This window comes from Archocentrus centrarchus, chromosome 20, assembly GCF_007364275.1.
Source record: "Archocentrus centrarchus isolate MPI-CPG fArcCen1 chromosome 20, fArcCen1, whole genome shotgun sequence".
Classification (NCBI taxonomy): Eukaryota; Metazoa; Chordata; class Actinopteri; order Cichliformes; family Cichlidae; genus Archocentrus; species Archocentrus centrarchus.
This window is the reverse complement of record NC_044365.1, coordinates 22,700,697-22,712,615: the sequence shown is the minus strand read 5'-3', so window position 1 is coordinate 22,712,615 and position 11,919 is coordinate 22,700,697. Positions and strand designations below refer to the sequence as shown.

General features: G+C 40.4%; 2 protein-coding genes across 4 annotated transcripts; both read left to right on the top strand.

Moving 5' to 3' along the window:
• The first annotated feature begins 4,261 nt into the window (after positions 1 to 4,261).
• myl12.1 (myosin, light chain 12, genome duplicate 1) lies at positions 4,262 to 7,397 on the top strand. Of its 2 annotated transcripts, XM_030756327.1 has the most exons (4): positions 4,262 to 4,392; positions 5,709 to 5,908; positions 6,621 to 6,782; positions 6,891 to 7,063. In XM_030756327.1, the coding sequence occupies exons 2-4, from the start codon at positions 5,725 to 5,727 to the stop codon at positions 7,061 to 7,063; spliced, it is 519 nt and encodes a 172-aa protein (XP_030612187.1). In that variant the 5' UTR covers positions 4,262 to 4,392; positions 5,709 to 5,724. The 2 variants fall into 2 exon arrangements, with proteins under 2 accessions (XP_030612187.1, XP_030612188.1); XM_030756328.1 differs by lacking the exon at positions 4,262 to 4,392 and having other exon boundaries at positions 5,725 to 5,908; positions 6,891 to 7,397.
• Positions 7,398 to 8,339: 942 nt separating this feature from the next.
• Positions 8,340 to 11,882, top strand: fastkd3 (FAST kinase domains 3). Of its 2 annotated transcripts, none has more exons than XM_030756900.1 (7): positions 8,340 to 8,434; positions 8,726 to 10,183; positions 10,279 to 10,364; positions 11,035 to 11,209; positions 11,295 to 11,364; positions 11,442 to 11,556; positions 11,662 to 11,882. In XM_030756900.1, the coding sequence occupies exons 2-7, from the start codon at positions 8,740 to 8,742 to the stop codon at positions 11,758 to 11,760; spliced, it is 1,989 nt and encodes a 662-aa protein (XP_030612760.1). In that variant the 5' UTR covers positions 8,340 to 8,434; positions 8,726 to 8,739; the 3' UTR covers positions 11,761 to 11,882. The 2 variants fall into 2 exon arrangements, with proteins under 2 accessions (XP_030612760.1, XP_030612761.1); XM_030756901.1 differs by having other exon boundaries at positions 8,344 to 8,424.
• The last annotated feature ends 37 nt before the right edge of the window (positions 11,883 to 11,919 follow it).

Below are 11,919 nucleotides of genomic sequence, written 5' to 3'. Positions count from 1 at the left end.
ATGTATAGAATATTATTTTTGTACATGCTATATATTTATGAATGTTGCTTATTTATATTTGTAATTTTTTTAAGGCATGTATTTATTTACTGACACTTTTTTGTATCTCCTAAAGAAAATAAAAATCTGTGTCACACCACAAAAACACCTCATCATCCAGGTTTTTCCTCAAGGTTCCCCATAGGTTCCCAAGCTTTTCCAGTGTTCTTGATTCAGTGTCTGATATCTTCTAATTTCGTTTTAAGTCTGTCAAGACCTTGATGGCTAATAGCCCAAAGTATGACATCACTGGTTAGCCTTCAGCAGCTTTTGTCTTGGCTTTTTACTGCAGTGGTCTCAGCTGTGACTGTCGCTAACTTTAGCAATGCTATTGTTATGTTCACTGCATACACCAAATGTCAGTTACTGTCTCTTTGTCACTCTCTCTTTCAGTGTCAGAAGTGCACAAGTGTCCCCTCTTGGCCCTTCTGCTTATAAACAGCTACTAAGAAGGTCAAATGAATCAAACTCAGAATCTAATGACAAATGTAACATATAAACATAATCTAAAATGTTTCTATTTACATGCAGATAAAGTGTGCTTAATGCCATTTGTCAGGTAGATTTAATCTGACCTCCGTTTGTGTTTGGACTTTGTTCTGGAATTTGACTTCAGCTCAAACATCTGTTCATTTCCATGGCAAAAAATATGTCAGTGGGCCCTTCAGGGGCTTTTGTGCTGATCATTCTTCCCTTTTTGGCTCCCAGTCGCCAGTGTTCAGCATAATACAATAGCCAGCAATCAGCATGACAGCATACCTAAAACATTATGGCAGCAATGTGAAGTGTGAGCCCATTAAAGAGATAAGCCCATGACTCTACACTGAGGGAGCTAATACGAGACATTAAGCAGGGCCGCGGTACTTCATGCTGTCTAATTAAAATGGGATACATTTTACAAGTGCATCGTAATAGCTTACAACCCAGTAAATGAGCCACCAACACGATAGCTTTGAACAGCTCACATTAACTGAAAAACGAAGGAGCCACAGATAAAAAGCAATAAGTTTGTCTGTGACTTTTTGTCTGTGTTTCACATGCAAACATCCAGCTCCAAATCAATAGGACTCACTAATTAACAGGTTTAATCAGTAGAAAACTGCATTATCTTTATTAGTTGGGTCTCTTACTACATTTTTATACTTTTTTTTACAAGTTAAACAATAAGATATGTCATTCTGGTGAGCTTAAGCAGGCTGTGAGGTTCCATATGAGCCTAAATAACATTCACATGTGGCCTCAGTCAAACCTGAGGAAAAAAATTGTCTTTTCAAGTTCAAACTGCACTTCAGCTGTGATGAAACTATTTTAACAGATTGTTCTGTCAACTGCTCACCTGACAAAAGATCTGCATCAGTGCAACTTTTTTCTGCCGTCTTGTCTTTTCAGTTGGCTGCGATGTTCGGAATGTTGTCCTGATGTTTCAAATCAGCCACCAAAGAAAAAAAAAAACTCCTGCTGTTATTTAACTTTTTAGAATAATTTGGCTTCAAGACTCCTTTGTATGGATATACTACAAATATATGTTGTCTAATCTGTGTATTTTAACCATCAGTCTGTATCAAGGGCATCCCAGGATACTCCATCCCTGAGATATTCCATGAAATACTGGCTTTGTAGTTATAATGTGCAACAAAAGAATTATGTTAAAACAGGCTAAATAGATCTACAACACCAATTCTGGCGTGGTGGTTAGCACTGCTGCTGCACAGTCAGAAGGTCCTAGGATTGGTTTCACCTTGGCCGAGGTCTTTCTGTGTGGAATTTGTGTGGGTTCTCTCCAGGTACTCCAGTTTCCTCCCACAGTCCAAAGACATGCTGTTACTGGGGTTAGATTGATTGGTGATTCTAAATTGCCCATAGGTGCGAATGGTTGTCTGTCTCTCTGTGTTAGTCCTGTGACAGGCTGGCGACCTGTACACCCTGTACAGGACTTTTTTTTTTCCTCCTCTTCACCAATTGTTTGAACACATTATGAAATGAAAAATAAAGCCCTCAGTTGTTGGAGGCAGTTTCATTGTGGTAAGTAATGTTACTCACAAATACCCTCCCGGAGTCTATGACTGAATATCAAAGAAAAGCATACAGTCGCTCAATATCGCCTGCCACAATCATCCAAAGCTTTACATAGCTCTGATAATAAATCTCAATTACCAAACAGCTGACACTCGCAGCTGATACAGAAGAGACTTTTCCTTGAAATCTTTTTTTTTTTTTTTTGGAAGTCTGACGCCTGCATCTGCACAGTATCTCCCCGTGGTATTTGAACAATATCACAGTCCACATAAATATATTTTATATTACTGATTCACCATTATTCACAGTTGATTTTATCACTATATGATTTGAATTCATTATTATTATGACTATAAGAAAAGTATCGGTAGCTGTGGTGTTAGAGTACATTATACTGTGAGCTTTTTATAGTTTTATGTGCAGTTCCCGCTTTACAAGCATAAATGATTTATTGAACCACAACATTTCTCTGAATCACCAAGATTTACACAAACAATCTGTTTGCAGCAATAAACTGATTTTAGTCCAGGAAATTCCAACTCTATGGACATCAGGGGATCTATTTAGGCCATGTTTATGTCCGGTGTTGTGCTGCATGCATGCACTGAGACTATATAAACATATTCAGCTCATACAAAGTGGCATGTTAGGAAAAGCTGTTACACACCTCAGTAACTGTTTAAATATGCATGAAATGTTTCATATGAAAGTTGCATCCTCTAGTGGTTCAATGCAGAACTGCAATTCCAATGCAAGAGATAAAATATAATGATAAAATGCTGTTTTCCAAAGTTAATTTTCTGTTTCATTTCGAATGGCTCAATTTTGTCTCTCCTAAACACAGAGGAAGAACAGAGACCAGTAGTTTAGTATTTACATGTTTTATTATAAAAGTCTATTTATTGCAACATATACAAATATTCATGAGTCATGGCACATGTCTGGTCATTTTGTTATCAGCTTTTAAAGTGTAGTGCTGACAGGAAGTGAACTATGCACAATTTAAAATTGTTGTAGCTTGTATGTGGTTCCTGCATATTACTCACCTTTTTTTTGTTGACATTTTTATTGTAGTTAACAACTGAAACTACAAACTATGTGTGGCATATAACGAAAGGACTGATTTTTATTTTATGTATTTCATTTTACCATCACTTCACTTCTGTAACAGGATAGTTAATGAGCCACACACCCCTTGTCTTTCATCCTGCCTGCTGTAAAGGCATGCCTGGGCAGTGAAGCCCAGCACACAACCATGTGCTTCACCTTTTTGTTTGTTTGAAGCTTTAAACTAGACTTCTTCCTCTGGCTTTGGTGTAGTTAAAACTTTTTCCAGTGTGAGGTTGTTTCCGCAACACTGAAAGTGATATGACAGGTGGACAACAAGGACAGATGTGGCCAGTTTTAACCTGTGAGTCAACAGTTCCATGTGTTGCTTTTGAAGTCCTGCAGCGGTAATCCTCTCTTTATTGCAGTGACTGTGGTACCAACTGTTGTCTGACCCACAGTCGGTATCTATAAGTATCCTCTCTGTCAACATTTCTTCCTTTTGCTTTAGTTTAGTGTTTGAAGTCCTTTAAATATTTCCTTTTTGTTTTCAGTTTACTTTGCCTATTCAAATTCTCTATAAGGATGTTGCCAAGAAGGAATTATAAACACATTTTTATGACAATAAATAACAAGTAAACAACACAAACAGCCTAATGGAAATGCTAAACGGGAACACCATAAAGAATGACCCAAATAAAGGTAAATGTATATTTTTCCAATATAAGGATCGAGTGGAGTGACAGTTATTATTCATATCTAAGAAAAAAAAAACGTAATATGTTGTATAGTGTGTAAAATAATAAGAAAAAAGCTGGATTCATAAAATAAAGAATTTATAGCTTCTATTTTCCCACTGGGATCACTGAAACTTCACCTTTCCTTAATTGCTCATCGCAGGGAGGATGTAGCCTCTATTCCCTTAAAAGGACATATCCAAGAACGTCAACGCAGGCAAGGGAGCATTTCTGGAAATTACAATTATTCCACCGGGGAGGGTGTTAAAGTAGATTATGTATTGTATTGCTAAAAATTATAGGATAATTTCAATAAATTTTTGAGTGAGGGTTTTTGAAAGGCCTATAAGTATATATTTAGACCAAAGAAAAATGCAATAACTGCTTTCAAATGACAAATAATAGCTTTATTCTTGACGATCACCCCCATATTTCTCCATTGGTTTCTTCCGGCGTTCGGTACGGAGCCCTGCAGTATTATGAGGAAGTGAAGGGCGGTGGTTGAGAAAAAGAGCAGCACAGGGCTAGCTGACGAATATCTGGTAGTTGTCAGGTAAGTCTGTTTGTATATCTTATTTTTATGAACTGTTTCTCTACATTATACATACTCTATTATATGTAAAACACAGAGCTAATCCCGCTACTAAAGCTTCATTTGTGAAAAAAAAAATCCTAGAATATTGCGCGCTCGGCTGGCAGCCTTGAAAACAAGGCTAGGTGTTAGCTGCGCGGCTAATGGCCCTTTTACGAAATTGATCGCAAGTATGAATATATTTCCTACTAGTAAGGCTCGCTGTTGGCTTTATGAGCTGGAATTGTATTTGTGAATCATACTGTCGCCAACGGCTGCTGTATACTTGATGTTAATGATAATGTCGCTTAATACAGGCCGCAAACCAGGAGAGTGCAGGGACGGTCAGCTTTTAAATACCGGGATTAACGTTTTTATTATTACAAGTTCACTATACATTTGTATGAACATTGGGTGGGAAGAAAACACTTTGTGTTAGAAAGCATATAACATATTTACGTGTTCCTAATCTTGGTCAGTGATGGCTATGCTTTCAAAGAATCAACACATTCAATGACGGGTACAACTTTTTAACTTTGTACACGTCTCTCATAAAATGATAGGCTAATATACACAGACTGCTTATCAGCTTTATTGAAAGCTGTCTTCAGTTCAGCCAGCTTTTTAATTGCTCCTATTTCTTCCTTTTAAAAAAATATTTGTATACATTTCAGTGTTTTCACATAATATCAGCTTGCATCACACGCATAGCGAAATGATACTCGCTGCCTAAGATGGTTGAGTCCATTTCTAAAGTGTCATTATAAAGATGCTACTGTGTGGACAGTTCAACTCTATATTCAAAACTTTGCCTGATAAGGGCATCTGTCCTCACATCGGTAATTTTCCTACCCTCAGTGAAGGCAGTGAGCTGATCAACCTAGAAAGATGAGGAACATTTCCATTTATAGCTCAGTGAGGGACACCTCGCTGGGGATTCGCTGCAGAGAATTATATTACCCCGCCACTCAGATGTGGACGTGACTGGCAAAATCTTATTTTGAGTAACGGCATCATCTAACTAGATCTGATTGTCGTCTGTCATAGGTGCCGCCCACTTTTGTCTATCCTGTGTTATTGTTTTCTTCTGCATTGTGCCCTCGTGAACGCTGCTGTTTTCTGTAAATGAGTTGACATTCATCAGAATAGGGTTGTGCCCTGATTAAAATTCTAGTCCAATCAGCTTTAGAATTGCTACAAAAGTAACCTGAACAATTGATCCTTGTCAATTTTTCTGTTTATTGGAGCTGTATTTAAAAAAAAAAAAAAAGTATCATGACTTCTGTTTACTTCCACAGAAATAAAACATTCACAATGTCCAGCAAAAGGGCTAAGGGAAAGACCACAAAGAAGCGCCCTCAGCGCGCCACCTCCAATGTCTTCGCTATGTTCGACCAGTCCCAGATTCAGGAGTTCAAGGAGGCCTTCAACATGATTGACCAGAACCGAGATGGGTTTGTCGACAAAGAGGACCTCCACGACATGCTTGCCTCACTAGGTGAGTAAATGTGTCAGATGTCTCAACTTAAGGAGATCCAATGTATGCCATTCCTACTCCGTTCATACTCGTGGGTGTGTATGGATATTGGTTGTGCTTAAAATAGTTCTACAGATGAGCATATCTTTAAATTTGCATTTAGCTGTCAAATGAAATTGTGATCACTTTTGTAGTTTGATCCCTTTAGGTTTGAGTTGAGAAATTCTGTTTATCTGTATTGCTTCACTAGCAAAAATCCTATAACAGCCACATAGCTTTGACCTGTTCCTGCCAGTGCTGCTGCTGCTATGCAGGTTTTCCACTCAGGTATTTCAAGCTCCTAAACTGACCCACCCACCCACCATGATCATGTGAAAGATTGTAATTTTACGGTTGTTTTAGTACATGATGGACCTTTTTTTTAATTTTTTTTTAATGGCAAACTTTAACTTAATTTTTCCCTCTTGGCCACTGAGTCAAAATTGTGTGTCAGAAACCCTACACTGGAAAGGCTTCTCTATTTTCTATGAAAGGAAGTCCAATGAAAACAATAAAGGTTTGAAGCTGGAATTATCTGGAGCTGCTTTATAGGGAAATAAATGCAGAGAACATTGAGGACAGTAAGGTGTACATCCAGTTTATACTTCCCATCCTGTTAGGATAAGAAGGTAGCTAAAAATGAAAGGGCTCACCTTTTGAATTCAGTATGCATCACACCTGTTTGTCTACACAGGGAAAAATCCAACTGATGAGTACCTGGAGGCCATGATGAATGAAGCTCCTGGGCCCATTAACTTCACCATGTTCCTCACCATGTTTGGAGAGAAGCTCAATGGCACAGACCCAGAGGATGTGATCAGGAATGCTTTTGCTTGCTTTGATGAGGAGGGGACAGGTAATTTATTTATTTTTTTTTGGTTAGTGACACACAATCTCAAGGTTTTGTTAAATTTGAAGAAAAAATGATTGTGGTTTCTTATCTGATCTTTCTTATTTAATCCAGGTTTCATCCAGGAAGATTACCTCAGGGAGCTGCTCACAACAATGGGTGACCGATTTACAGATGAGGAGGTGGACGAGCTCTTCAGGGAGGCCCCCATTGACAAGAAGAGTAACTTCAACTACGTGGAGTTCACACGCATCCTAAAGCATGGTGCCAAGGATAAGGACGATTAAGGAGCAACACCAGCATTTTCCTCTCAGTGCCCTCCGCCTCTCTGCCGTCAGCTAGAACATCGTGCTGCATGTCTCGACGCTCCAGTTTAAACCCTATTTTAAACAAAGCAATAACTATCCACACGGTTTGCTGTGAACTTCCAGTATTGCCAAATTTACACATCTCTGAGAATAAAAATCTGAATAGTGTTAAAAATCTTTTTGTCATGTAAAGATGTGAAGTGGCAGCACTTCGGAAGCTCCAAGAGATACGTCTTTGTGATTCATGTGATTGGGTTTAGCTGAGTTTTTACATTTTCTAATATAAACTTTTTAAATAAAAGCCCTCTATCAAGTTGTATTTTGCTGTTTCCCTTCCATAAATGACAACTGAAATAAATGTTGCATTAGTCTGTCTTTATTTTACCCTGGGGTGAAACAAAAAAAAGAAAAATCTTAGCATCTTGTTTTCCTCTCATTGGGATTTTGTCAAGTCTGAACAAGTCTGCTCTCCCTCTTGTCCAAATGCATTCAACATGATCAGGCTAGCACTGGCTGATGTTTTTGACAAGTCCAGTGCACACGGTGAAATTTGACCTTTATAAAAGAAAAGGAAAAGCATCCAGTACTTGTTGTACAGGGAGTGGCCTTGTATAATAAAAATACTTAAGAGGCACATGAGAATGCTGAGATAAGCAGGGTATAGTTAAGTCCATCCTGGAACATCACATCTTCTTTAACTTACCAGAACTAAGTGGTGCCCCAAATTACCGAGAACACTAAAACCATGTCCTACACTGTACAGCTGAGCTCTGTTGGAATCACAGTTCAGGCAATCGTAGGTTAAGTTACAAGTGCGGAACGACCAGTCGCCAACATGAAGCTTTCGTTATTTTGAGTCTGATTGTGAGGTGATGATGTCGCCCTCTAGTGTCGGTGAAAGTTTCAAATTGCATGATGCTGCATTCACTGCTGCCTCGACAATTGGATATACTTATGAAGGTTAATAGGTGATTAAAGAAAGGCCTTGTGATATCACACTTCACTAGAACTAAACATTTATTTTAAGGAGACACAGAGAAGTGAAGGTTCCAGTGAAAGTAGGGATTTCAGGTATTTCTTTTTTCCGCAACTTCCTTTAGGGGTTTCAGACAAATTTAATAAAAAAAAATAATCTCTTTCCCTAGGCCAACAATTTCAGATACCTGTATTTCTAGCAATTCTCGTGTTATATGCTAATTTAACTACTATCTCTAGAACCACAAGAATCTTGTGAAATTACCGAATAACTTTCGAGGTGACTTGAACGCCTCCCCTCCTTATGGAACCACGTTTGGTAACATCTCCGGTGTTAGAGGTTCTTTGACCTTTTCCCGCTGTCGGTAGGTCCAGGTATGAGTTTTGCCGGTTTTCTCTCGTTAATTGTTGTTTTTTAGTTATCAGTCTAAAGTGTCAGTGCTATGAAAAATTAATACAAAGAGCAGTGCGGCTCCCTTAGGTTACCCATGAGACTAGCGGCTATGCTAATGTTAGCTAACAGCAACCGGCTTCAAGGTTGGTTCGCCAAAAGAAGCGAAGGAGGTTTTCCTGCATGTTTGTCCTCTGATTTATTTAAAAACAGCCGGAATCTGTATTTGCATTTGTTTCGTTTAAAACGTTTTCTTTTTGTTGTTTGTTGCTCAGCTGTGACCAGGGTCATGGCTCTGAAGCTGATTCAGAGGTTTCCGCTAAAGATCCAGCGTTACCCTGTTGGACTCGTATGCTTCGCCAGGCTCCTGAGTACCAGCAGTCAGTCCTTGTGTGTAGCTTGCCTGCGTACATCAGCCGGCCGGTGCATAAGGAGACAGGGTTGCCTTAAGCTACAGCAGGATACCGTGAGGAGGAGTCTGACCACCATCGTCAGGGAACCTGGCTTCATCACCAGCAGCTCGGTGGGAATCCACAGAGATTCGGTCCCTCGGTTCCGGCTGACCCAGCTGCACCGACCCACAGCCGCAGAGGAGCAAAGTTTCCAGCGTCGTCTGGAGACCTGCTCCTCATCCAGACAGGTTTTCAAACTGCTGCGCTCAGTGGAAATCATGTCTGACACCATGGCCGCGGCAGCACTTCACCGTGTGGCCGACCTGGAACAGGAGGGTGGTGCTCTGAAGGACCCCATAGTGCTGGAGAACAACACTATCAGGGCCCTGTGCTTCCAGTTGGAGCAGGACTCTGGGCGGTTGACTGATTCTGGACTGGTATCAGCTCTCTTGGCTTGCACACGGCTTTACTTGGATCCTTGGAGCACGCTGATGGTACGGCTGGTGTCTGAGAGCCAGGCAAGGCTTGACAGGGGGGAGATGACGGTAGGGGAACTGTGTACCCTGGGCCAGGCGATGCTGGCCATAGAGGGTCCAGGCAGTGTGATGCTGGAGCAAGTGATGGAGCAAATCCAGAGGCAGGAGCCTACTCACTGGAGCCTAGCAGACCTTGTCCCTGTTTATAGACTTCTGCAAGGTTGTGTGGGTGAAGATGGAAAATACAGGGACCTCCTGAATGCCATGCACAGCCACGCTATGACCGTCACTTTCCGTATGGATCCTGCTGCTGTCAGCGGGGTGCTCAGTGCACTTGTAACCCTGAATCAGATGCAGGCCATGCCTCTTGTGATCAGTCTGTGTAAGCAGGCTGTGCGGCATGTACCTTACTTCACCGATGAGGAGCTCACCCATGTACTTGGAGCACTAATGCACTTTGGTCACAGCGATCATTACTTTGTGGAGGCGATGGAGAAGTACATTCCAACAGTGGCCTTCACCTCCCACCCAGAGACAGTTACGAATGTGATGCAGTTCTTTGGACGCAGGAACATCCTTTCCCAACCAGTCTTTGATGCTATCGCTGAGAGCTTTGTGTACCGAGCCGACGACTACAGCACCAGCCAGGTGGCCAGGCAGATCATGGCTTTTGGGAAGCTGGGGTACCTCCCACCCAGTGCAGGCCAGGTGTTCAGGAAAGTAGAAACCATTCTGCACACACGTTCCTCACACTTCCAGCCTCGAACACTGCTCAACCTGCTCCACGCCTGCACCTTGGTGGAGAGGTTCCCTGTTAATTTTGTCTCCAAAGTGTTCAGCAGTTACTTCCTCCAGCAGCTGCAAGGTAAATCATAATGCCAGCATGGCTGCAGTGCCATGAATGCACGATTAAACAAAATGTTGCTGATGCCATTTGCTGCTCTGTGTTTTCTGCTGCAGAGCAGGGCACGGGAATTGACCGGGCTGTTCTGGCACAGCTGACTCAGCTCTACATGACTGTAAAGTTGGAGTGTCCCTTCTATGAGGTGGAGTATTTAGAACAATGTGAAGAGTTAGACACTTGGAAAGGTGAAGGACAAAGGAACAATGTAAAACCTGAATACACACCCAGAGGCTTAACTCCTCATCAGTGTGTGAGCTTCAGTGCATTTTAGTTATGTGATAAAAGATTGCACTTCCGTATGTAAGTGTCTTTACACAGACAACAGAAATTATCTTGTTTAGTTCATGTATGTTTTTTTTTTCTTAAATCATGATGATTATAATGACCTGAATGATTTAGTAAATATTTTTTTTCATGTCAGCATTTTTGATCAAGGACCAAATTATTTATCAAAGCACTGATCCATTTTACTTTACAGAGAAACTTTATTGTATTATATTTGTGTAATATATTATTTTAGTTTAAAAAAACCCCACAAACACACAAATCAAGAAATGTGCACACTTGTTTTCTGAGCCTTTGTAAAAGCAGGATGACGTGCTTTTATTTTGAAGGGCTGAAAGGTGACAATACTTATGTGAAGCATATCTGCATGCGTTCATCTTTCTGATTTCAAATGGATAGCTAACACGCTTCCAAATAAACAAAGAATGAGTGTTTTGTAATAGAATAAATTAAAAACTAAGTCACACATCATAGCTTGCTATGTGAATATTTTCATGTGTCACTTTTTTTTGTTTTTCTTTCTTCAGGGCCCCAAACTCCTTCCAAAATACCGCGTCAAGTCTTTCCTCGCATCTGGTCGCTTTCTGGAGACACCAGTGGATTCACATCTGTACAACCTGGTGAAAACTGGACTGGTGGATTTGCTCGGGGATCGTTCATACTTCGGATCAAAAGTTCTGACGCCGTACTGCTACACACTTGGTAACACACACTTAAAAGTGGTTTATTTCCTAAATGTTTCCTGTAGCTTTTCTGCCAAAGGCTTCACATCCTTTTCTTTTTGCAGACGTTGAGATAAAACTTGATGAAGAAGGATATGTGCTGCCTGCCAGCCACACCGATGATGTATACAAAAGGTAAACTGGTTTCATGTTTTCGATGTAACTCAATGAAAGTAAGGTTCATTATTGAGAGCTGGATGGTGACATTTCAGGATCGCTCTTTGTATCGATGGACAAAAGAGGTTCACTACAAACTTGAGGCAGCTTCTTGGAAAAGAGGCCATCAAGCAGCGGCATCTGCGCCTTCTGGGATACGAAGTTGTTCAGGTTAGACCCTCATCATCATAGTTTTTTCAAATTATTTGTGTAGTGTAGATTACTAAATCCTAAAATTCAAGCATGAAATAGCCAAATTTATGTTTCTCTTTCTAGATCCCTTACTTTGAGTTTGAAAAGCTGCAAAACAAGACCAGTGTGGTGGAGTATCTGCACCAAAAAATCTTCCCTCACACCTACAGACTGAGCTGGTGACCGTGAAATAATCTCGCTGTGGTTGGAACATCAGCGCTTAAAAACTCCATATTTATTTTTTGCTAACAGTCATTTCCAGGTTAATGTGTTTGAAGTTATTGACTGTACTTGCACATATTTAACTGGACAATAAATTTTCTTTTGTACAAGAAATTACTT